The sequence below is a fragment of the Amblyraja radiata genome, chromosome 7 (genome assembly GCF_010909765.2).
Source record: "Amblyraja radiata isolate CabotCenter1 chromosome 7, sAmbRad1.1.pri, whole genome shotgun sequence".
Taxonomy (NCBI): Eukaryota; Metazoa; Chordata; class Chondrichthyes; order Rajiformes; family Rajidae; genus Amblyraja; species Amblyraja radiata.
This window is the reverse complement of record NC_045962.1, coordinates 45387463-45414224: the sequence shown is the minus strand read 5'-3', so window position 1 is coordinate 45414224 and position 26762 is coordinate 45387463. Positions and strand designations below refer to the sequence as shown.

The window sequence follows — 26762 nt, the reverse complement described above, 5'->3', positions numbered from 1 at the left end:
TTTTCAATCTTTCCTCATATGACTGTCCCGCTGTAGATGATCAATCTCGTGAACCTACGCTGCACTGCCTCAATCACAAGGATGTCCTTCCTCAAATTAGGAGACCAAAACTGTACGCAATACTCCAAATGTGGTCTTACCAGAGCCCTATACAACTGCAGAAGAACCTCTCTTCTCCTATACTGAAATCCTCTTGTTATGAAGGCCAACATTCCATTAGCTTTCTTCACTGCCTGCTGTACCTGCACACCAACTTTCAGTGACCGGTGTACAAGGACACCCAGGCCTCGCTGTACCTCCCCCTTACCTAACCTAACCCCATTGAGATAATAACTAAAGTGGATAACCTCACATTTACCTATATTATACTGCATCTGCCATGCATCTGCCCACTCACTCAACCTGTCCAGGTCACCCTGCAACCTCCTAACATCCTCTTCACAGTTTACACTGCCACCCAGCTTTGTGTCATCTGCAAACTTGCTAGTGTTGCTCCTAATTCCCTCTTCCAAATCATTAATATATATGGTAAACAGTTGTGGCGCCAACACCGAGCCTTGCGGCACTCCACTCGCCTGCCATTCTGAAAAGGACCCGTTCACTCCTACTCTTTGCTTCCGGTCTGCCAACCAATATTCTATCCACCTCAACACCTACCCCCAATACCATGTGCTCTAATTTTAGTCACCAGTCTCCCGTGCGGGACCTTATCAATGGCTTTCTGAAAGTCTAGATACACTACATGCACTGGCTCCCCTTCATCCAGTTTACTTGTCACATCCTCAAAAAATTCCAGAAGATTAGTCAAGCATGATTTTCCTTTCATAAATCCATGCTGACTTGGACTAATCCTTTTGCTGCTATCCAAATGCCCCATTATTACCTCTCAACCGCCTCAACTTCTCCACATCAACTGCTCAACTTCTCCACTCCCCTGCCTCACTCTAACCTCTCCACGCCGAATATACAGCCATCAACTCACTGCGCAACAACCCAGACTGGCTTATCAAACCCGCCGACAAGGGAGGTGCCATGGTAGTCTGGCGCGTCGATCTCTACAAAGCTGAGGCCACGCGCCAACTCTCAGACACCTCCTACTTATCCCTGGACCATGACCCCACAAACGAGCACCAGGCCACTTTCTCTAGCACCATCACTGACTTCATCCACTCCGGCTCCCTGCCCCCCCAAGCCTCCAACCTCATCGTTCCCATGCCCCGCACGGCCCAATTTTATCTTCTCCCCAAAATCCACATACCTGACTGTCCTGGTAGACCCATTATCTCTGCCTGATCGTGCCCTATCGAACTTATTTCCACATACCTCGACTCCATCCTATCACCCCTGGTTAAATCCCTCCCTCCCTATGTTCAAGACACCTCAGACACTCTCCGTCGTCTCCGGGCATTCCGTTCTCTAGGCCCCCATCCCCTCATCTTTACCATGGACGTCCAGTCACTCTACACCTCCATCTCTCACCAGGAGGGTCTCAATGCCCTCCGGTTCTTCCTCGACCGGAGAACCAACCAATCCCCGACTACAGATACTCTCCTCCGCCTAGCGAAGCTGGTCCTTACCCTAAATAACTTTTTGTTTGACTCCTCCCATTTCCTCCAAATACAAGGCGTATTTGGAGCGCATGGGCCCCAGCTATGCCTGCCTCTTTGTAGGGTACGTCGAACAATCCTTGTTCGAGACGTACCAGGGTCCCATCCCTGACCTCTACCTCTGCTACATCGACGATTGCATTGGTGCTACCTCCTGCACCCACACACAACTGACTGACTTCATCCACTTCACCACTAACTTCCATCCAGCACTCAAATACACCTGGACCATTTCCGACACTTCCCTACCATTTCTTGACCTCACTATCTCCATCACAGGTGATAAATTTGTGACCGACATCCACTATAAACCCACTGATTCCCATGGCTATCTAGACTACACTTCTTCCCACCCTGCTTCCTGTAAGGACTCCATCCCCCACTCCCAATTCCTCCGTCTACGCCGTACCTGCTCCCAGGATGAGGTGTTCCACACTATAGATGAGACTCTCACCAGGGTCTCTTCAATACCCCGTAACACTGCTCTCTCTCCCCATCCCTCCACTCGTAACAAGGACTGAGTCCCCCTAGTCCTCACCTTTCACCCCACTAGCCGTCACATACAACAAATTGTCCTCTGACATTTTCGCCACCTCCAACGTGATCCCACCACTTGCCACATCTTCCCATCTCCCCCCGTCTGCTTTCCGCAAAGACCTCCCGCACCACCCTCTCCCCGGGCACTTTCCCTTGCAACCGCCAGAGATGCTACACTTGTTGCTTTACCTCCCCCCTCGACTCCATTCAAGGACCCAAGCAGTCGTTCCAGGTGCGACAGAGGTTCACTTGTATCTCCTCCACCCTCATCTATTGCATCCGCTGCTCTAGATGTCAGCTGATCTACATCGGTGAGACCAAGCGTAGGCTTGCCGATCGTTTCGCCGAACACCTCCGCTCGGTCCGCATTAACCAACCTGATCTCCCTGTGGCTCAGCACTTCAACTCCCCCTCCCATTACGAATCCGACCTTTCTGTCCTGGGCCTCCTCCATGGCTAGAGTGAGCACCACCGGAAATTGGAGGAGCAGCACCTCATATTCCGCTTGGGCAGTTTGCACCCTAGCGGCATGAACATTGACTTCTCCAATTTCCGGTAGCCCTTGCCGTCTCCTCCCCTTCTCAGCTCTCCCTTAGCCCTCTGGCTCCTCCTCTTCCTTTCTCCTTTCTTCTCCCCCGCCCCCCCAACCCTACATCTGTCTGAAGAAAGGTTTCGGCCGAAATGTTGCCTATTTCCTTAGCTCCATAGATGCTGCCACACCCGCTGAGTTTCTTCAGCACTTTTGTCTACCTCCAACTTTAATGTGCATTTGCCAAGAAGGCCTTGAAAGTGATATGGTGGTCTTTGTTAAGGTGCATACGAAGCCGGTGTATTAAACAGAACCTTACTCTCCAAAGGCTTTCACAAGGTAATACACCAGCTGAAAGATTATCAAACCAAGAAAACACCCTTTGGACTGCATGAAACATGCTGGTCTACCAATGCAATAGCTGAACATGACTGAATGTTGCAGACAGACACATTCCAGGGTGCAGGACTATATGCTAAGGGACAGATTGAATATTTGGCGCAGTATTCACAGAGAGCATAGGCTATCTGTGGAAGGAAAATAATTGAAGACCCTCCTGCCACTCTTTACAGTGAGGATTGAACCTGTGCTAGCACTCTCGGAATAGATGTAGATTTAGTGTCTTGCCAATGAAATTTAAATATTGTACATAATAGAATACCTTATTTTTTAGCATAGTTCCTTACAACCTTTGTTCCTTAGTCCTTTACAAGAAGGTCATTTTGGCCCATTGAATCTATGTTGATTCACTGAGCAATCCCATTACCCACTTGTAGGAGCAAAGGAAAAGGCCACGAGGAGTTGGTGTTCGAAGCGTAGAAATAGAAAATAGGTGCAGGAGGAGACCATTTGGCCCTTCAAGCCTGCAAAGGGTGATTTATTACAACTGGTGTGAACCAGGAGTCCAGTCAAAGCTGATCTCCTGAGCGTGACTTTGGTATAGTTTTACCTTCTCAGGTGACAAGATAACGCAGAAGCCTGATTAACATTAAAACTAGGTCTTGATTACAGAATGGAGGTAACAGTAAGACACCAGGTCTTATTAAAGGTAACAAACCAGGTCTTATTCTGTAATCGGGAATAAAATGATTATTCACAAGTCTAACTTAGGTTAGATAGTTTTGAGTAACAAGGATGGGTGCATGCGATAACATAATCAATGCCATTTTTGAAACTTGGATGTCATCACTGCTGCATTCCATCTCTACTTTTAGGTTTTGTCTGCGGTTCCCTCTCACTACATCAGCCCAATCAACATCCCTATTTACTAGTTATTAGCCTTCGCTATTCTTTCCCCAACACTGCCACTAATTTAACCAGTTCTCCCCACATTCCCATTAACTTCCCCAGATTTTACCACTGACATGCTATGGGGTCACTTACAGGGGAAATTTAACGTAACAAACCACATATTTTTGGAATATTTGAGGAATCCAAAGCATCCAGGTGAAACCAGCGAGCCTCAGGGAAAATGTGTAAACTCCATATGGATAGCACGAGAGATCAAATCGGATCCTGGGTTGCTTACTCTGTGAGATGGAAGCAATACCAGCTACACCAATGTGCTGCCCAATAATAAGTTTTATGGTGTTAGAAAGTTTATTTTAAAAACAAGAATACCGTAACGTGTCTCATAATTTGTACCAAGTCAATTCTTTTGATCAATATGTGCAGAGAAATCTGTTCTACATGCTGACAACAACAACAATTTGCATTTCATTAACATTTTAAATGTAGCAAATTGGCCCCAAGCTGCATTAAAAGAGAAACATCTTGACATTGAGCCACAATTTCATTGTCTGTATGCAAATGTATCATTTTAAGGCCATCAAGGAGTGAGTGTTTCTTTTTTTGAAGTTGGGCTTGTTAATTTTGAGAAGATTCAGCATTAGTTATAGATCAGTATAAAATTTTACTGGCAATTTAAAAATAAATTTCATGATGTATAATACAAACATTGCTTTGTGGCAATTAAAATAAGTCGGTTGCCTTAATCTTTAGTGGTTACTAGACCAAGTGCAGTCCCGTTGGGTCTGCTCCCCCAATGCACCCGTTCCCTACCCGTCGCCCCCACGGGTGGCGTGGTTCTCCAAGCCGTTCCGAACTTAAGATTCCAGCACTCCCCTTGGCTCCCTCAGCAGTGCTCTTTAAAAACAATTCCAATTGCACTTGCCCTGCATGTTGCAATAGCAATTCACCCTCCTCTGGCTAGCCGAGCCATTGTGACATCATCAGTTGAAGCTGGTCATTTCGAAATCTAAAGTATTTTGATTTTTTTAAACTTTAATCACTAATAAGTTGAGAAATAACGCATAAAATGTTCAGTGAATGTGATCGCTGCCTAGAGGGGAAAAGTGTGAATCATAATATGTAAAAATCTTGTGAAAGTTGGCATTTCTAAACCTTTAATAGTGAATAACGTGTCAAATATAGGATTAAATCTTTAGTGAGGCTGACCACTGCTAGCCGAGCCATTGTGCCGTTGTCAGTTGAAGCTGGTTGTTTTAATTTGAAAGCCTTTTGGCTTTTTTAGACTTTTAATCAGTAATGAGTCAAGAATAAGTTGAGAAATAAAGCATAAAATATTCAGATAAGGTGCTCCCGGCCTCGAGGGGAAATATGTCAATCGGAATATGTAAAAATGTACTCGTTACTGCGTAGTGTTTTTGCGAAGATGTAAAGCCAACCACATATGCACACGTCCAAGGTCAGACTTTTAATAAGTATACACTAGACCATGCAGACCCGTTGGGTCTGCTCCCCCAACGCATCCGTTCCCAACCCATAGCCCCCACGGGAGGCCTGGTCCTCCAACTCAAGCCGTTCCTGCACGCAAGATTCCTGCACTCCCCTGCCTCCCTCAGCAGTGGGATTTAAAAAAAATTACAATTGCACTTGCCCTGCGTGTTGCAATAGCAATTCGCCCTCCCTGTCCTGTGAGGTGAAAAGTTCAGAGTGTTCCTATGTCGCAACATTGCATCGAAGTGTGTTGGAAGCTGGCAGGAATGATTTTAACAGTAAAAATCTTGTGAATGTTGGCATTTTTAAAGCTTTATCACAAATAACGTGAAATATGGGTAAAAACTTCAGTGAAGCTGATCACTGTTAGCCGAGCCATTTTTAAAAACTTTATTCAGTAATAAGTCGAGAAATAAAGCATGAAATGTTCAGTGTAGGTGATCTCTGCCTAGAGGGGAAAATGTGAATCAGAATATGTGAAAATCTTGTGAAAGTTGCCATTTTTAAAGCCTTAATCGCGAATAACGTCAATTATGGGATGAAATCTTCAGTGAGTGATCACTGCTAGCTGAGCCATTGTGACGTCATCAGTTGAAGCTGGTCGTTTTAAGTTAAACGTCTTTTGACTTTTTTTAGACTTTTAATCAGTAATGAGTCGAGAGAATAAGTCGAGAAATAAAGCATAAAAAGTTCAGTGAAGGTGCTCTTGGCCTCAAGGGGTAATATGTCTATTGGAATATGTACAAATGTAATTGTTACTGCGTAGTGTTTTTGCGAAGATGTAAAGACAACCACATATACACACGTACAAGATCAGACTTTTAATAATTATATGATGATGATAGTGATATGACTGTTTTAATAGAACAGGCAGTTTGTGAAATCTACATTATTGTTTGAAGATATTTGGCAAAAAGATTTCTCCAGTGGACATATTAATCCTTTCCCTAAATAAAATAATTAATTATGCTTTGCAAATAAAGGCATCTCTTCGTCACTTAGTTGAGAAAAGTTGTCAAATGTGAAGTTAGAAACATAGACAGAAAATAGGTGCAGGAATAGGTAATTCGGCCCTTCGAGCCTGCACCGCCATTCAATATGATCATGGCTGATCATCCAAAATGAGTACCCCATCTGTGCTTTCCCCCCATATCCCTTGATTCCCTTAGCCCTAAGAGTTGCATCTAACTCTTTCTTGAAAACATCCAGTGAATTGACCTCCATTGCCTTCTGTGGCAGAGAATTCCACAGATTCACAATTCTCTGGGTGAATCTCAGTTATCTCTAAAAGCTATGAATCTTCAAAACGTACAGCAAGTTCCTTAGTTAGTTTAGTTTATTGTACTATTCACCATGGTACAATACAATTTGTCATTCGCATGAAGCTCACAGGGTAAAGAATATACCCCAATGATAAAACAACAATAAACAAACGTAGCAGAATAATGCAAATCTTGTGGTGCAAAAAGCAATACTGAAATGGAATAAGAGAATTGCCAAATGAGGTAGAGTAAGAGCATGTGGCAACACCTGGAAAGGGGTGTGGGAGTGGAGATTGGTTCAGGAGCCTTCGAGTGGTCTGTGGAAAGGGATGAGAAGATGTCACTGCTGGTGGGATCAAGTTGAGGATGGTGGAAATGCCAGAGAATTATGTGTTTGATACAAAGGCATGGGATGAATGTTGAGGACCAGGAGAACTCTATTCTTGTTCCGTCTCGGAGATGGGGAAGTGAGAACCAAACTGTAGTACACAAAGGAATCTTCTCAGTCACCTAAGAAAGTAAACATGCTAATGAGCTTTCTTGCTGACTGCATCAGTATGAAGGGCTCAGGTATGATTGCTGGTAATATGGATGAATGGACAATGAAGCTGTCAACCATCTTTACAGTACTTCGTTGATGAGGACAGGGTTGTGTTCACCAGCTGACCTCTGTAGGTCAACAACAAACTCTTTTGTCTTGCTAATGTTAAGGATTATGATGTTGTTCTGACATCATAACACAAGGTTTGAATTTTCATCATATGGCACGGAAACTGGCCCATGCTGACCAAAATTACCATCTATGCTATACCGCCACCCTCCAAACCTCTCTGATCCATGCTCCTGTCCAAATGCCATTGAAATGTTGTCATAGTTCCTGTCTCAACTACCCCCTCCAGCAGCTCTTTCCATATATCCACCTCCATCTGTATGAAATAGTTGCCATTGGGGTTCCTATTAAATCTTTCCCCACTCATCTTATACCTATGTCCTCTAGTTCTTGGTTCTCATTACTCTGGGTAAAAGCTTGTTGTACTCACCCTATTTATTCCCCTCATGATTTTATGCAGCTCTATAAGATCACCGCTCAGCCTCCTGCGCTCCAAAGAATAAAATGCTAGCCTACCCAACCCTCTTCCGAAAGCTCAGGGCCTCAAGTCCTGGCAACATCCTCGTAACTCTACGCTGCACTGTTTCCTGCTTAACGGCATCCTTCCTATAGCAGAGTGACCAAAACTGAAAGTAATACTCCAAATGCGGCCTCACCAACATCATGCACAACTGTAACATAACATCCCAACCCTGACTGGTGTTGGTCAATGTACCAAAAGCTTTCTTGACTACCCCATCATCCTATGATGACACTTTTAGGGAACCATGTACCTGCAGTCCTAGATCTCTCTGTTCTACTACGCTCCCCAGAGCCCTGTCATTCACTATGTAGAGTCCTGGCGTGCTTTGGCTTCCCAAAATACAGCACTTCACACTTCTCTGTACTAAATTCCATTGACCATTCCTCAGGCCAACTGATTAAGATTATGCCGTAATTTTATATAGCTATTGTGGTGCGTGCCTTGGGAGCCACCACACTATCTTTGTTATGTTCTATACCATCCACTCATCCAGATATTTATCCTGTATTCTATCTTGTTGTTGATTCAGCCAACAACAGTGGAATCATCCAGAAAAGTATGGATCTAATTGATGTTGTCCGTGTCGACATAGTCATGTGTGTTCAGGGAAGAAAGCAAGGGACTGAGCTTGCAACCCTGTTGATGGTTAGGGTGAAGAAAATGTTATGACCAATTCTAACTGATGGAGGTCTGTTTGTCCGTAAATCCAGAAGCCAGTTGCAGATCAATGCTTTGAGTTCAAGGTCCAGAGGTTTAGAAATTAATTTATTTAGTATTATGGTGTTGAAGGCTGACCTGAGGTCAATGAAGAGCAACCTGACATTGATGTTCTTATTGTCACAGTGATACAGAGCTGAAAGTTGTGCAATGAGATGCCGTGCTCCATCAACTTTTTTTAATACCACAAATTGTAAATGGTCCAGATTATCCAGAGGTTTGGCACAGATGTGGGCCTTAACTTGTTTTCAAAGCACTTCATTGTGGTCGATGTTTGAGCTTCTGGGTGGTAGTCATTGAGACAGGTCATATTATGTTTATTGGGGACTGGAATTATGGAGATTTCCTTGAGTTGGTGAGACAGAATATTGTTTAAGTGAGTTGAAGATGTCTGCAAAGACTGGCCTTTTGATTGGTGTACAATTTTGGAAACCCATCCAGGGACTTCATCTAGGCTGGTTGTTTTCCAAACATTTTGAAGTGTAAAGTGAAAGCAGTTGGGACTTCTGCCACCATGTTATATGAGACCGCGCCAATGGCGGATGACGGGACATGTCTTGATGGAGCTTTGTTTGCTTGTTCAAAATGGCACCAAAAGGCATTTAGCTCATCCAGTGGAAATGCATCAATGCTAGAGATTGTGCTTAATTTCAACTTGTAGCCCATAATGCTATTCAGGCCCTGCTGCAGTCATCTGCCACCTGCCATCTGCATGATTTAATTGATCCGCTATCTTTTTTTGGAATTTTTTTTGGAATTCTCTCTTGGCATCCCTGATAACCTTGCAAACATCATACTTGGCTACATTGTACAGGACAGGGGCTTCCTTCTTGAAAGCTTGAGACCCTGGACCTTAACTGAGAGTGAATCTCTCTGTCCATCTAAGGTTTCTCGTTAGCCCCTAATTGTCATAATCGGGTCTAATTTTAGATTTTTTAAATTGATTCTTGGGATATGTGTGTCACTGGCAAGACTGCCCACTTTGGGAAGATTGGGAACAGTTGAGGAGACACCTTGATTTGTTGCATTAGGAGGGAGTACCGGGATTAATGACAAAACTGTGATATGTATTCACTTGTTATTCTGCTACTTGCATTATTACAATTGTACTCTTTCTTCGTGAAGGATGCTGGCTATTCGATTAAGATTCACCATTTGGAGTATATGGATGGAGGGATACTAGATCCAGATGATGTACTGATAGATGTTGTGGAAGACAAAGATAAGGTAAGGCTTAATTTCAGTTCTCATTGACCCACATGGCAAAATATAAATCTTTTATAACTGAAGATGAATGTGTTGCATTTGAACTATTCCCCTCAGAACTGAAGAAATCGTCTTCTAGTTGGGACTGGAGATTGTAAGAATAAAAAAATTGTTTGTTCAAATGTTTGTGTTCAAAATTTGTTATATAATAAAGATTGAATGGATATAGAGGCAAAAAAAAGACTATCAGTTGGCTTAATGAGAACAAGAGTGTTCATGAACCAAGTAAAACAAAGTACACAATCTGGTACAATTCTATTTTATGCAGTGCATTGAATTTATCACATGCCTGTGCCCAACCAAGTAATGTGAGCAGTTGGTTCACTTGTATATCTGAAAATATTCTCTCCGGGCAATAAATTAAATCTGATTACATGTCATACAGTTCCCTTTGGCAGTTGGACCTTGAGCATTTCAGAACAAGGAACTTTCTATTTTGGTGAAGTTGTATCATTTTGTTGAAAGCAACGGAATCTGGCAGGAGAACAGCACCAACCCAAATCCAAAAGCAGCTCCAGTTTCCTTTGCACAAATGGACAATATTTGAAAGGGTTCTGATCGAAGTGAGAATCCATGAATTACCAGTGAGGACACTGTTTTCATTCGATGATTACACAGATCGAAAAATTATTTTGAACAGTCAGGATGTACCAAAAAGCTACCAATGAATAATGGGATAATATAAAATGAACCATTTAGATCGTTCCGTTTGCATTTACTAACTAAACTAATTATTTTTGTTTACAAATTAAGTTACTGTGTAAGAACCTGCGGTTAGTTTTCGGGAAACTTACCTATTTACCTATTTTAATTTCCAATAAACTGTATAATATAATATTGAAATTGCACTTTTTTATTAAGGCCCCTGGGGTATGCCTAACATCGTCTAGCCAAAGATGGCATCCTTGAACTGAACTGATCGTCCCAGTGCTGTTTCTCATCCATGGCTCCTTATCAACATTCTCACTTCCAAGCATTAAGATTATTGGTTTATTCTCCAGAACTTTGAGTCCATTGTCAAGGCTCATAATTTAGTTCATTGATGATGCAGTGTTGCAATGACAGGGCTGTCAAATGAAGCATTGAACAGGAGCCCTTTTTGTCCCCATAACAGGATTTAAGTACTGTATGTCCATGGGTATGTTGGATGAGGTTGAATTTTCTTGGTGCCTTAGCCAGATAATGATGCATCATCCAACATGAGTGCAAATACTAATGACAATTATCTTGTTGTTTGCGGGGGATTTTGCTGCCTCCAATTCTTCAGTTGCATTACAACAATATTGATGATCCCAACATTAGAAATATAGGGATGATTTACCTGATTAGCTGCAGAAAAGAAAACACGGCAGAGAGGCTATGCTTCAAAGATTCGATCGGATGCAATTGTTCTGATTAACGAAAAGGTAAATAGCCAGGGTGCACAGAATTAAGGTGATTGGTTGAAGAACTAAAACTAAAATGAATAAAAGTTTTTTTTTTATACAGTGTGGTTTATATTAAACATGGTGGAAGCAGATTATTTTATACTGTTCAAAAAGGAGCCGTTCAAAAAATATCTGAAAGAAATAAGTTTCTAAACTGTAGGGAGACATTGTGGATGTGATTTTTGTTAGATGGAGAACAAACAATCTACTGCAGGAACTCAGCAGGTCAAAATTCAAGCATTTGCTGCCTTGTGTCTCCATGTTCTTAGATGGTGTGTTCTGGATTTGACAGTCCAAAAGTACTCCCTATACACTAAACACTCTGTGTGGCTGCTTCTTGAAAATATGTAATTATCTATACAGTGCTTTAGAGTGTTTCAATGATAACAAAGGTATTATATAAATCCACTTATTTTCTTCTGTTTTTTTTATGTTAAGTGTTTGGGACTCAGAATGTGCTTGTCATAATTGCTGTGTCTGCTTAGGAATGTAAGAGCGAGGATAACAGAATTATAAATGGATTGGATTATATTGCAATATATTAAGATTTTATTACTTTCGCAAAGCCATTGTTCAGTAAGATTACTGATGGATTATTGGATATGTTTTTGAGACTTTAGTCTAAATTGTTGTACATAATAAAATATTGTTTCCCAAAATTGGAAATGGATGTAAAAATATATTCTGCTTAAATATGCTTGGACTTCAATTGTGTAGTCACTGCCCCTGAATCTGTTTAGCGTAGTTTCAACTTTTTTTGCGCATACCATTGATTTTCCTCTTTCTCTCTTTTTTGTAATGCTGGCTCCCTTCATTAAGCTCATATCTTGTCATCTGCCCAATTGTAGGTCAATTAAAAAAAAAACCAGAGGGTTATGGGCTACATCCAACAGAAAAATGAATTGATGATGAAGTTACCCATGGAACTCATTCAGAACTGTGATGGAAATTGGTGTGGCCTTTAAATAAAAAAGGGGTTGTGGGAATTGTTGAACGGCAATTAAATGAATAATTTCCAGTGATGATGCAACACTGATTAAATTAATGTTGATCGGATAGCAATAGATAAAATTGTTGCATTTTCAGAATATTAAGCAAGGCAGCGAACCAGTATAATTCAGAGGAATCTGTTATTTTAATTGCATGATAAAATATACTTTTAACTTTCTGAATTTTTTCACTCAAGACCTGAAATTTATCAACATTTTTAACATGGAATAATTCTATTTTTAGATAGCCAACAAATTCAATAAAGGTAAGTTGACAAAAATGACATCTTGAAAGTTATATGGTGTAAAATTGATCTCTAAAAATAGTTTAGATAAGATGGATGGAGGAAGATATTTCCTCGGTGGATGGTGGCAGTGGTGGTGAGATAAGGAGGCGGGACGCTAAGTAAATCTGGACGCCAAGTAAATCTGGACGCCATTGATATGTTTTGTCAATCAATCCAATATGAAATTAAAGATAAATCTGTTGACGTGAAGTAATTAGTATGTGGATTGCACTACACCAGGAAGAAACTGAAGTGCATATCATAGATGCAGTTTAGGGGAGAACTACATAAACACATGAGGAAAAATGACCAAAACGTTACCTGACTAGGATTGAAAAGCAATAAGGAAAGAGGAGGCTCATCTGGAAATGCAAACTGCTTTATTTCTGTGCTACAAAATTACGTGTAAAATCACGTTTCTAAAATTCAGGGTGGAAAGGATTTCCATGAAGTACAATTTTATGAAGTGCCCTCAATGATATTTATGATTTTCGTTTGCTTTTGCAACGCTGAGGGAGTGTCTAAGATGGGCCACTTTTGATGGAAATGTTTGTGAAGAGATTTATTTTGGCACGTCTGCCAAAAATAGCAAACTATGGTTTGTTTTGTTTCATATCAATGAATTTGCTCTTACTGAGGACACAGTGATGTCATTATTTTCTGGAGGATAATTGAAGAGCAATACATTGTGTGTGCCAATTCTCCTTAAGGAGCTATCTACCAGATGCCAACTTTTGGTTCAGTATCAGGAGTGCTGATTGGGAAGCATTTTCACCAACATGCTGGGATTGAATGCTGATTTTATCTAGGTTTGATTCTTAATTACTAAAAACCAATTGCATTTATGTAAAGCTTCTTGGCATTTCAAAAAAAACCTCTCATGGTGCTTCATTTTAATCCAATTTGATATTGAGCGACTTAGACCTACTAAGAGAGATGGGAAAAGCGTTGTCCAGAGAGCAAATTAAAGGAGCAAAGGTGAGGCAGTAGTTTGTGAAGGAGATTGCAGAAGTGAAGTAGCTGGTTCCGCATCACTCACTCCCTTCACTCAATAACATACCCCGAGTTGTTGAGTGAATAGTGAAGAATGTAAGGAGAGAGAATACAGTTAATGGCAAGACCCTTAAGAGCATTGATGTGCCAAAGGATCTTGGAATCCAAGTCATAGCTCATTTAAGGTGGTGTAGTGGCCTGGACGATCAGGAAAAGGCCAGACGTCAGGCAGGTTCAAACAGTAGTTTTTAATGACACAGTGAGAACACACACACCCCCGAGAGGGACCTCGGGAAACCTCATGGCAGACTAACGCCCCTGTTCCTCAATAGCCGGGGGATGACCCAAGGGGTGGCCTAACCCCCAGGGACCGCCACAGGACCCCCCCCAAGTACCCGAGGCATGAAACGGACAGGAGGGTGTACATGGAGGCCAGCCCGGGTGCACACCATGCCCGGCACAGGAACAGGCAACTGACCAACAGGTGCAGGGGATGGAGTAGCCAGTGGAGGAGGTACCCTAGATGGAGGGCGCCCTCGCTTACGGGGCCGCGCTACCAGCACCGGCTGATCAATGTCAATATGCGCCGGCTTCAGCCGCGCAACCGAAACAGTCTCATGCTGTCCCCCCATGTCCAGGACGAATGTAGATGAGCCATGTTCTAGGACTCTGAAGTGACCCTCATACGGCCGCTGGAGGGGTGTCTGATGAGCATCCCTACACAGGAAGACGAACTGGCAGTCCTCCAGAGCAGAGGGAACGTGTGGACGGAAGGACCCATGACGAGACGTGGGCACCGGCGCCAGCTTGCCCACCGTCTGCCGAAGGCGCTGCAGCGCGTCCGAAGGCTGCTCCACCTGGCCCCATGGCGGCGGGAGAAACTCCCCGGGCACCGTCAATGCGGACCCATACACCAACTCGGCGGAGGAGGAGGCCAAGTCCTCCTTGGGTGCAGTGTGGATCCCCAGCAAAACCCAGGGGAGAGTATCCACCCAGTCCGGATCATTCAGCCGTGCCTTCAGGGCATCCTTGAGTTGGCGGTGAAACCGCTCCACCGGTCCGTTCGCCTGCGGATGATACGCCGTCGTGTGGTGTAGGCGAACCCCCAGGAGGCGTGCCATGGCCGACCACAGTTCCGACGTGAACTGAGGCCCCCAGTCGGATGTTATGTCCAGTGGCACACTGAACTGGGCAATCCAGTGCGTCACCAAGCATCGAGCACAAGTGGCCGTTGAGGAATCAGGTAGAGGAATAGCTTCAGGCCACTGCCTGAAGCGGTCCACGACGGTGAAGAGATAGGTCGTGCCACGGGACGGCGGCAGCGGCCCCACGATGTCCACGTGAATGTGGTCGAACCGCTGCCGAGGGATGGTGAACTCCTGCAACGGCGCGCGCACGTGCTGTTGCACTGTGGCGGTCTGGCATGGGATGCAGGTGCGCGGCCAATGTCCAAGTTCCTTCCGCAGCCCGTGCCACATGAAGTGGGAGGCTACCAGGGCCGTTGTCGCCCGGATGGAGGGATGCGCAAGTCCATGGAGCACCTCAAACACCCTGCGCCGCCAGGCGACGGGACGATGGGTCGCGGAAGTCCAGTGGAGACATCGTACAGCAGCGTTGCGCCCCCAGGACCACAAACAACGTCCTCCAACTGCAGGTCCGAAACTGCCGTACGATAGGCGGCCATCTTCTCGTCGACCAGCTGAGCGGCTACCAGGGCGGATTAATTAATACCCTCAGAGACTTGGAGAACCGCGTGAACTACAGGTCACGATAAGGCGTCAGCCACCCTGTTGTATTTGCCCTCAACGAAACGGATAGAGGTGGTATACACGGACACATACGCCAACTGCCTCTGCTGCTGGGCAGACCATGGGTCTGAAATACGTAAATGCAGTAAAAGGCCTCCCCTCCAGGAGGTTCCGAAAGTGGCGTACGGCGAGGTACAGGGCGAGGAGCTCACGGTCGAAAGCGCTGTAACGGCGCTGAGCACCACTGCGATGCCTGCTGATGAAGGTGAGTGGCTGCCAGCATCCTTCAACGAGCTGCTCCAACACTGCCCGAACCGTAACCTCAGAAGCGTCCACCGTCAGGGTGGTCGGGGCGCCCTCTCGAGGGTGGACGAGCATCGTGGCCCCAGCCAGGGCCTCCTTAGCCCTCTCGAATGTCGCTGTTGCTCCGTCGGACCACTCAACCTCCCCGCGATGACCAGCGATTAGGTGGAAAAGCGGACGCATGATTGCAGCCGCTGCCGGCATGAAACGGTGATAAAAGGTGACCATACCCACGAATTCCTGGAGGCCCTTAACTGTGGTCAGACGGGGGAACCTGCGGACAGCGTCCACCTTGTCCGGCAGAGGAACCACCCCCTGTGGAGTTACGCGGTTGCCGAGGAAGTCGATAGCCGTCAGCCCAAAACGGCACTTGGATGAGTTGATGGACAAACCAAAATCGCTGAGGCGCTGACGGAGGTGAATGCAGTGCTCCTGCCGCAAGTGACTGGCCACAAGTATGTCATCCAAGTACACGAATACGAAGTCCAGGCCACGGCACACACAGTCCATAAGTCGCCGAAAGGCCTGCGCAGCGTTCTTCAAACCAAACGGCATCCGTACAAATTCAAACAGTCCAAATGGCGTTATAATGGCTGTCTTAGGGATATCGTCGGGGTGGACCGGAATTTGGTTGTACCCTCGCACGAGGTCCACCTTGGTGAACACCGATGCTCCGGCCAGATGGGCATTGAAGTCCTGAATGTGCGGGACCGGGTACCTGTCGGCGATGGTCGCATCATTCAGACGACGGTAATCCCCACACGGGCGCCAGACGTCAGGCAGGTTCAAACAGTAGTTTTTAATGACACAGCGAGAACACACACACCCCCGAGAAGGACCTCGGGAAACCCCGTGGCAGACCAACGCCCCTGTCCCTCAATAGCCGAGGGGGATGACCCAAGGAGTGGCCTAACCCCCAGGGACCGCCACAGGGGCAGCATAAGTTGATAGGGCGGTAAAGAAGGCGTATGGTAAAGTTGCCTTCAATGCTAGGAGCACTGAGCATAATAGTCAGGAAGTCATGATGCATCTCTATTGGACTTTGGTTAGGCTGCATTTGGATTATTGCATGCAGTTCTGGTCGCCCCATTACAGGAAAGATGTGGAAGCTTTGGAGAGGGTGAGGAGGAGGCTTACCAGATGCTGTCTGGACTAAAGGTTTTCGGCTACAGGAAGTTGAATGGACTTGGATTGTATTCTCACGAACATCAGAGGTTGTGGGGAAACAATAGAAGTATATAAAATCATGAAAGGCAGAGATAGGATAGATAGCCAGAACCCAGGGGGTGGGAAATGTTCAACACATTTCCCGTGTGGGGATTATCGTCGTGTGAATGATGCGACCGTCGCCGACAGGTACAGCTATGAGATGAAGGTGGAAAGTTTAATGTATATGTGCGGGGCAATTTAGTTTTACGCACAGTGTGGTGGGAGCCTGGAACACATTGTCAGGGAGGCAGATGCAATTGTGGTGTTTAAGAAGATTTTAGATCGGCTCATGGAAGTGTCAGGTGTTGTGGGGAGAAGGCAGGTCAATTGGATTAGGAGGGAGAGATATATCAGCCATGATTGAAAGGTGGAGTAAACTTGATGGGCCGATTAGCCTAATTCCGCTCCTATCACTTATAATATGACATGGATCATAAACAGGCAGATGAGAACAGTTTAACTTGGCATCATGTTTGGCACACACATTGTGTGTGGGCCGAAATACCTCTTCCTGTGCTGTACTGTTCTGTGTTTTATGTTTCTATCTGCTCCATGTTTTCAAAGGATGGGCACAGTAATGATGGGCACAGTAATGATTGATTGTATTAAGTAATTTGTTTTTTTAATAGAAACAAAAAATGTTCGAAACACTTGTCAGATTAGGAAAAGTGAAACTGGTTGAACGTTTCAGGTTGGAGACGCATTGTCAGAACAGCATTTTTAGCGATTTACAACATCTGCAAATTTGGGATTTCATTTTTTTTTTTGGATGGATTTGCAATCATCATGAAGAGGACACCATGTTTAAGAATGGATCCTCTGAGGATTGGGTATGAGATGTCCCTTCACTCTATGCAATGCATGTTTGTCAGCAAGAATTTCAGAGCTACATTGGTGAAAGAATTTTTATCTCTTGCCATTTATCATTTGTTACTTTTCTTAACACAACTGCCTATTGATCCTGAGTTATGAGTAATTTTGTGCTGTGGACTTAGACAGACTGCTAATATTGCAATTAACTTTTAACACTGACCAGATTAATTTAATGTAGGAATTTTCCAGATGTTGAGAAATAGTGTATGAAAGCTTTTATATAGTCATAATAGTTTGTACTAAATTACCAATGCTCAAACATTCTTTCCATGTTAAGGACTTTGGAGAAATCCCAAGGTGTTTTGTATCAGAGCTACAAGTGTATCAGTGTTTGTTGGAGGTCTTCTTTTATGTGGTGGGTGGGGGAGGGAAGGGGGAAACTTTATTTCCTAGTTCCTACCTGGTCGGAGAGGCGGCTTCCCTCCGAGCTGCTTCTTCGCCCCTTCCTTGCGGCCTACCATCAGACTGGAGCGGCGTTTCCTGTCTGGACCGGCTGGAACCCCAGCTTCGGCGGCGGCACAGCGCTGGGACACCATCACGGAGTGGGCGATGCCTTACCGGGTCGCCGTGCGGTCAGGCCCGGAGTGCTGGGACCGCCGACTCCAATATCTGAGGAGCTGTGGCTGTGGGCGTCCAGCCGCGGGCGGCGCTGGATTTAAAACTCCGTGGAGCCTGGGATCCGAGATCGCCAGAGTCGGAGCTCCAACCAGCGCGGCCTGAGGACTTTGGGAGCCGCGGTCTCCAGGGAGGGAGCGTCCGCTCCAGACATTCCAAGCCGTTGAGGAGTGTTCACCCGACGCCGGAGTTCCATCTTCCCGGCAAGAAGACCTGAAAACATTGGACTGGCTGCGGAGGCCACAAATAGGCCCCGACCTCGGGTGGTCACAGAGGAAGAGGACATAACTTTCTGATGCCTTACCCCACAGTGGAACATTTTTGATTCTGCTGTGGGGGGACGTTGAACTCTATAATATGTTGTGTCATTTTTCTTTATTTTTTAATTTTTCTATGGATGTACGGAAACTTTATTATTTCTTCTTTGTAAAGCACTTTGGTTTCAATGCGAGTTGATTTAAACGTGCTATATAAATAACATTTACTTACTTACTAGAGCACAAATTTACCCAGGGTCAGGAGAAACAGAACAAATGAATGAACGACTAGGATGGAACTGCAGATGCTGGTTTACACGGAAGATAAACACAAATAGCTGGAGTAACTCAGCGGGTGATGCAGCATCTCTGGAGTAAAGGATGTTTGTGATTAAGACCCTTCTTCAGACAATGAGCGATTGTGTTGGAGGGAGAATGATGAAAGCAAGGGTCACAAGAAGGGGCAACTAATTATACATTGGATATTTTATCAACAATATACTCGATAATGTCAAAGGAGCAGCATTGCCAATGAAGACAATAGCATGGATCAATGGGCAACATTGTGCAAGGCAATGGGTAGTATTGTCATTTGCATTAAGTTCAGATCTTAATTTTAACTGGAGAATCTGACAAAAGATCAAGGTATAGAGTCTGGGATGTAATTGCACTGTGTGTGAAGTTACTCTGGCAATTCTTTGTGACTGTAAAATGAATAATGGCTTAGTCGACTTGTTTTATTTGGATTTGTGAATTTGCAGTCTTCCAACGAAGTTTTAGATGCACAGGGCATAGAATATATGGGGCAATCCGTTTTTTCAAAAGCTATAAACTTTTCTCTTAGACAGAGAAATCCAATTAGTTCCACACCTGTGATCTTTTTGTTATAGCTCTGCAAATGTTTCCTTTTATTCCAAGTTATTTTAAAATGCATTTTGTTCTTAAGTCGGCTTTGACTACAATTTTGGGCATGCATTCCAGATTGTAATAATTTGCTCTAAAAAAGTAAAGTTTCTCATCTCCCTTGGATTTTTTGCCATTTACCTTGAGTACAATCATTTCCTATACTCTGTCCACAGCTGATAATAAAATCTACAGAAGAAGCAGAGGACCATAATATTTCTAACTGAATTAAAATTGTCTGTAGTTTTGTTTCCAATGGCAGTAGGATCGGTAACACGGTAAGTGTTACCGATCCTACTGCCATTGGAAACAAAACTACAGACAATTTTAATTCAGTTAGAAATATTATGGTCCTCTGCTTCTTCTGTAGATTTTATTATCAGCTGTGGACAGAGTATAGGAAATGATTCATAATGGAACAGTGGTTGTATATTGCCATCTGTTTTCCATGTTATCTCTAACATTGTAAAATATCACACAGCACTTCCCGAGGGAAAATGGATGCTAGACATTAATAAGGAGGAAGAATGTAAGAAAGCATTTTTGTCAGGTTTTGAAAGGTGGGACCGGCTGCCAGGCAAAGGGCTGATAAATGGCGTTGCCAAGAAAATAAGACTAAGACAACTGACAGTTCTCGTAATAGTGTTAAAGTGGAGAGAGTAAAAAACGTCAAATTCCTGGGCGTGCATATTTCCGAATTTCTTTCCTGGACCCAGCACTGATACAATTATAAGGAAAGCAGTGCCTCTAGTTCCTGAGAAAATTCCGGAGATTTGGTATGTCAAAGAGGATTCTCTTGAACATCTACAGGTGCACAGTAGAGAGCATATTGACTGGCTGCATCATTGTCTGGTTCGGCAACTTGGAACGTCCGGGAGCGGAAAAGACTGCAAAAAGTTGTGAACACTGCCCATTCCATCACCGGCTCTGACCTTCCCACAATTGAAGGGATTTTTCAAAGTCGCTGCCTCAAAAAGGCAGCCCACATTATCAGAGACCCACACCATCCTGGCCTCACACTCATTTCACCACTGCCATCAGGAAGAAGGGACAGGAGCCTGAAAAGTGTAATGTCCAGGTTCAGGAACAGCTTCTTCCCTACAGCCTCATATAGGCTCTGAACTACAAAACACTATTGTTATTATTGTTGCACTGTTTTGTTTGTTTTTTGTGTGTGTGTGTATATATATTTGTGTATGTTGTGAGTATGTGCATATATATACACACTGAGCGTTTCTATCATACTATGTTTGCATATTCTGTTGTGCTGCAGCAAGTAAGAATTTCATTGTTCTATCTGGGACCTATGACAATAAAACACTCTTGACTCTCTTGAAAGCCACGGTGCCGCAAGAGCTGGAACTGTAAGCATTGAAAGGGGCACAGTCACTGGAAATGAAGTTGGAGAATCACAAACCCGGAATGCTACCAATTTGCTTAAGCAATAACCATATATTTTAAAGTAAAAACAGACAATGTTCTCAGTATTCACAGGTTAGCTAAGGTCTGTGAGAGCAGAAACCGTGTTGACCTGTCAGGTCACTAGATGTTGGGTTAATCAGGTGTTTTGAAGTGTGACTACTTTTAATGGGAAGTGCAAACAGCAATGTGAAAATCTTTATCTATTTTATTGCTGAAAGGTGTAGAATTTCCTTTATCTATTCTATCATAAATGATAGATTGGTCTCCAATATTGCTGGCTGGCCTTCCTCATTTATTTCACACAGTGTCAGCCTGGAGTTTGTACTCAAATTTCCAGAATGGTAGTTGGTGTCAACTGCAGGGGTGTTCTTTTAGTTTCAGCATATTTGGTTAAATGGGTCACTGTAGTCATTAACTTGCAGGTGAGAGAAGATTTTATTATAAAAAATTAATAGTGGAACTTACCGGTTTTCCAATCATGTGTTGAGTACTCTGTTGTACAGATTGAAATTCTCAGCAGGGTAGCCGTGCAAACCTGGTACACTCTGCTGCCCTCTATAGGCTTCACCAGGTATCATGATCATATCCAACAGCAACGGTGACAAAATGAATGTGTTCCTTTTCTACATATGTATGGCTAATGGATTTGTTTACAGCCAATGTAAATGAGCACAATACTTTATGGGGAAGTCTCTTCAGCACTTGTTTTCCTCTTGCCTATCGCTCATCAATCTCTGATGGCTTGTTTGCTCTTTGCAAGAGGTTTGGCATGTCACCAAATACTCTAAAAACTAAATTTTCGACAGATGTAGAGTAGTAAGCATCATGGTTGCAGCATGGCCTGGTATGGAAAGCAAGAGGCTGCAGAGACTCGACCCAGTTCATCATGGGCTCAGTCCACCCCTCCAACAGAAGCATCTACATAAGGCACAGCCTCAAGAAGACAGTATCGATTATCAAGAATCCTTACCATCCCACCAGGCTTTTTCCCACCACTACCATCGGATACGAGGTAGGGAAGCCTAAAGTCACACATAATTAGCTTCAGAAACAGCTACTTTCTTGAACCAGCTCATGCAAAAATTAGGCAAGTGGCAGTTGAAGGTTTATCGTACAACGTATGGTTTCCTCCTCGGCTGTACAGCTCCTTCATTTTCATAGGAAGACATTGGTATCTACCTTGTCGTTTGAATTCAATTGAGTTATGCAGTTGCTGCATTTACGTCTGTCTTTTTTTACTTTTAAAATAACTTTCTAATACCGAAAGCACTCAAATCAAAATATTATCATCGGGTCAACTGGTCCTAGCAGGTCTCCTGCAAACAAGTCCTGTTCCCTTGTTTAGGGACACTCTGGCCATTATCTGCCTCTCTGGCTATTGCACTGAATGCTGTCTAGTGATAATTGAGAATTTTTTGTGGAAGTTTTTTCTTTTTTTTCTCATCCCACCTTCCTTCCTCTTTCCTCCATGACCCCACCCTCAATTTTGCAATCTGCTAATCTGAACGTTTTAAGCTATTTGTTTTTCTTCCTCAATTATGTATCAGACGTCTGGTTTACATATATAAAAAATAATTTGGAGGTTATCAGCTTGCAACGTAAGCAACTTGTTGCACATGAAAATTAGGTACTTTGACGCCTTACAAATGGCAAATAATAAGGAATATGTCTCAACAATTAGTGCCTTAATAAATTTTCAGTCTTAACCATTGTAACAGTAATGGAAAAATATTAATTCTTTGAATCAAGCATGATATCTTAATTACCCAATCCTGTATTTTAATTTAAACAATCCAGTCTCCAAGTAGAACGCTGCTGCATCTGCCAACTTTTTTATTTCTTTTTAAACAGTCTTCAGTTGCTCACCTGCGCTTTTGTTCTGGGAACACCTAGCTGAGGCAATGATCACAATCCATTTCTTTTTAACATAAATTAAAAAAAAGTAATAACTGATAATGAACGAAAGCAAAAACAACACTTAAACAAGCACTCGCATGCATGCAGAAAGCTTCTGTGAAATTGCAGCTGGATGTCAGAAGGCTTAAAGTGTGATATTCTGCAATGTGTGCAAGATGGCAGGTGCTATCTTATTAACCCTGTCTGCCATGTTGCAGTCATAGGCAATTTTTCTTGGCAAAACATATTCTATCTTTTTATTCTTTGGGCGTAAAAATATTTTCGGAACTGTTCAGTTAACTTGCTTGATTATTTTTCATATTTTGTTCAAATGAAAAATTCTACTTTTCCCTATTTTTAAGCTCCATTATGCCATGTAGTTCTCTGATACTAACCAGCCACTCGAGAGCCCTGCTTGTCAGTCCATGCCAGTGTGATTCTAAGTAAAACCTTAGCTCCTCAGAAATTGCATAGCATTATCCCTCCCACTCCCCAGTAGGAAATGCTTTGATCGCTATTTGTCACCGATTAACTATCTTGAACTTGGCATGTGGTAGACTGACATATGGGAGCCTGCACTTGCATCCATTCAATACATTCTTCAATTCTATCTGTTTTCATGGCCTTGCAGGACAACACAAATCACCATTGGTTCAACTAGCTTTTTTCCTATTTGTTGAATATTTGATTTTTTACAAGTTGGTCATGATCAAAAACAAATTTTTGACGCAAGAGAAGCAGAGGTGGTGCTGTGTGCATCAGAAATTACCAGTTAAACTTATTTTCAGTCAAGCTCTATAATTAGTTACACGATTTACATATTAACATTGAACCAACCTGATTTAATCGATACATAGAATTACCGTATTTCCCGGCAATGAAGACGCTATTTTTTACCCTAAAATAAGACCCGAAAAAGGCCGAAGGTTAGCTTGTTAGTCAAGAAAGATACTTGGGCCAAATTGCTTTTAAAACATGGGGGAGACACAATGAGGTCTAACACAGGGTCGGCAAACCTACGACCCAAATCCGGCCCGTAACCGAACTCAACTGGCACGCATGCGTATTTTTTTTCAATTAAGGGCCTGTCCCACTTGGCCGACGTTTGGACGACTGCGGAGCGTCAGTGACCGACGCCCGTAAAACCGTCAAGTTGCATGACATACACACTAACGTATGCTGTCATGTGGGTGACGCCCGGTTAGGGTTGAGGCTGTAAAATATTCTTCCTTCAATGCATGGAATTTAAACATTAATATATTAAAATTAATACAATAAAATCAATTGTGCAAATGAAAAGATGTCTGAGTCATTCCGTTTTATTTATAGATGTGTTGGTTCGCTTCCAGATCCAATCGCCTTACCCCCTCCCCTCACATCCCCTTCTCCTCCTCTCCCTCCCTTCTCCCATTCTCCATACTCAATGTTACTAAAACAGATGATGTGGCCTTTGTGCAGTACTATTAGTTGGATTTAGCTGTCACAGGCTGGGTCCACAAATGGGGGGCGTCGGGGAAAGTGGGGGGGGGGGGGGGGGGTTGCAGAATGGGAGAAGGGAGGGAGAGGGGGATGTGAGGGGAGGAGGGGAGTGGAGAAGGGGAGACGAGTGGAGGGGAGTGGAGTGGATGTCATATTATTATTCAAATGTATATATTGTATCCAAACTAACCTCCTATCAGATTAATGCCAGAGTTTTGCGGGCTTGCCTCAATGTGTTTTAAAGTTAATGAATTAATTGATGGTGAAATTTGCAGGGCTTCACTGGGATATGAATAATGAGCAAGGAAATTAAAAATTTTGACTGCTCTTTCAAAGATTGGGAAAGTTGGCGAAGGAATGGCAGATTGAATTGAACTCAGACAGGTATAAAGTGTTGCATTAAGGAAATTTAAACCAGGACAGGACATGCAGTGAATGGCAGGGCATTGGAGAGTGTTACAGGACAGAGAGAAAGAGGGATACAAGTACAAAGTTCCCTGAAAGTGATAATTCGTGGGCTGATGATGGCCACAATTGCTAAACGTCTCTGTTAATAGTCTGACACGGTGTATAACACGGGAGGGAAACCAGGTCTTGCTTTTTGGTTAATCTCATTGATTAACTTATTTCTGCCTTCAGATTTGCTTTGTTCGTGGTGTCATAGGGTTTTCATGGATGTGTGCAGTGCGCAACAAGATGGACGCTAAGTGATTTCCTGATAACTTGTCAAGTCAAGTCGTCAAGTTTATTTGTCACATACACATACGAGATGTGCAGTGAAATGAAAGTGGCAATGCTCGCGGACTTTTGTGCAAAAGACAAACAACCAAACAACCAAACAAACTATAAACACAATCATAACACACATATACCTTTACATAATAAATAATGGAAGGAAAAACGTTCAGTAGAGTTAGTCCCTGGTGAGATAGGCGTTTACAGTCCGAATGGCCTCTGGGAAGAAACTCCTTCTCAACCTCTCCGTTCTCACCGCATGGCAACGGAGGCGTTTGCCTGACCGTAGCAGCTGGAACAGTCCGTTGCAGAGGTGGAAGGGGTCTCTCATGATATTGTTGGCTCTGGAGTTGCACCTCCTGATGTATAGTTCCTGCAGGGGGGCAAGTGAAGTTCCCATAGTGCGTTCGGCCTGAACGCACTACTCTCTGCAGAGCCTTCTTGTCCTTGGCAGAGCAATTCCCAAACCAGATGGTAATGTTCCCGGACAAGATGCTTTCCACCGCCGCTGCGTAGAAGCACTGGAGGATCCTCGGAGACACTCTGAATTTCCTCAATTGCCTGAGGTGGTAAAGGCGCTGCCTTGCCTTACTCACGAGTGCTGAGGCGTGTGATGCCCATGTCATATCCTCGGAGATATGGACTCCCAGATATTTAAAACAGTTCACCCTATCCACAGGATCCCCATTTATCCTCAATGGAGTGTACGTCCTCGGATGATGTGCCCTCCTAAAGTCCATGATCAGCTCCTTCGTTTTTTTGATGTTCAAGAGGAGGCTGTTATCCTGGCACCAGAGTGCTAGACCAGCCACCTCCTCCCGGTAGGCCTTCTCGTCGTTGTCTGAGATCAGGCCCACCACCACAGTGTCATCAGCAAACTTAATTAATGAGTTGGAGCTGAACCTAGCCACACAGTCATGTGTGTACAGGGAGTACAATAGGGGGCTGAGGACGCAACCCTGGGGCGATCCTGTGCTCAGGGTGAGGGACTTCGATGTATTCCCTCCCATCTTGACTACCTGGGGCCTGGCGGTGAGAAAGTCCAGGACCCAGGCACACAGGGAGGTGTTGAGCCCCAATTCCATTAGCTTCCCGGCCAGTCTGGTGGGGACTATCGTGTTGAAGACTGAACTGTAGTCTATGAACAGCATCCTCACGTAGCCCCCCTTCTGGCTGTCCAGATGGGAGAGAGCGGTGTGCAAGACCTGGGAGACCGCATCGTCCGTGGATCTGTTCGGACGGTATGCGAACTGCAACGGGTCCATGTTCCGAGGGAGGAAGGCGCAGATGTGTTTCTTCAGCCTCTCAAAGCATTTCATGACTACCGAGGTAAGGGCCACCGGACGGTAGTCATTCAGACAGGCTGGGGAGGCATTTTTTGGTACCGGTACAATGATGGATTTTTTGAAGCAGGCAGGGACCACGGACTTGTCCAGGGAGAGGTTGAATAATGCAGTGAGCACTGGAGCTAGCTGCGTAGCACAGGACTTGAGTACTCGCCCTGAGATGCCATCGGGGCCTGCAGCTTTTCTCGTGTTCACCCAGGTTGTGGCCAGGTTCCCAACACAGCAATGGTTATGGAAGAGAACAAGTGGGAATACAATAACTAACCCGACCTCGAATAATACCCGTATCCTCACACTTATTTATCTCTGGGCCAATCACCACTCTCTGCCTTTCAACCCAGCCCCACCATTCCTCCCTTGTCTGTTCATCTGCTGGCTGTGCCATACCTGTCACGGCCATGCACATCGCTCTTCCTCCCATAGCTCCTGCAATCCACACCATAAGGTTCCTCCCCATAAATTTATTTCCCACATTTCCATTTCTATAAAT

General features: G+C 44.1%; 1 protein-coding gene across 2 annotated transcripts in view; it reads left to right on the top strand.

The window, feature by feature from the left end:
* The window catches only part of pard3b (par-3 family cell polarity regulator beta), a 1048449-nt gene that overhangs the window by 90527 nt on the left and 931160 nt on the right, over positions 1 to 26762 (top strand). For both annotated transcript variants that reach the window (XM_033024356.1, XM_033024355.1), the window contains exon 2: positions 9650 to 9751. In XM_033024356.1, coding sequence (XP_032880247.1) covers positions 9650 to 9751 — 102 coding nt within the window. The remainder of the gene's footprint in view (positions 1 to 9649; positions 9752 to 26762) is intronic.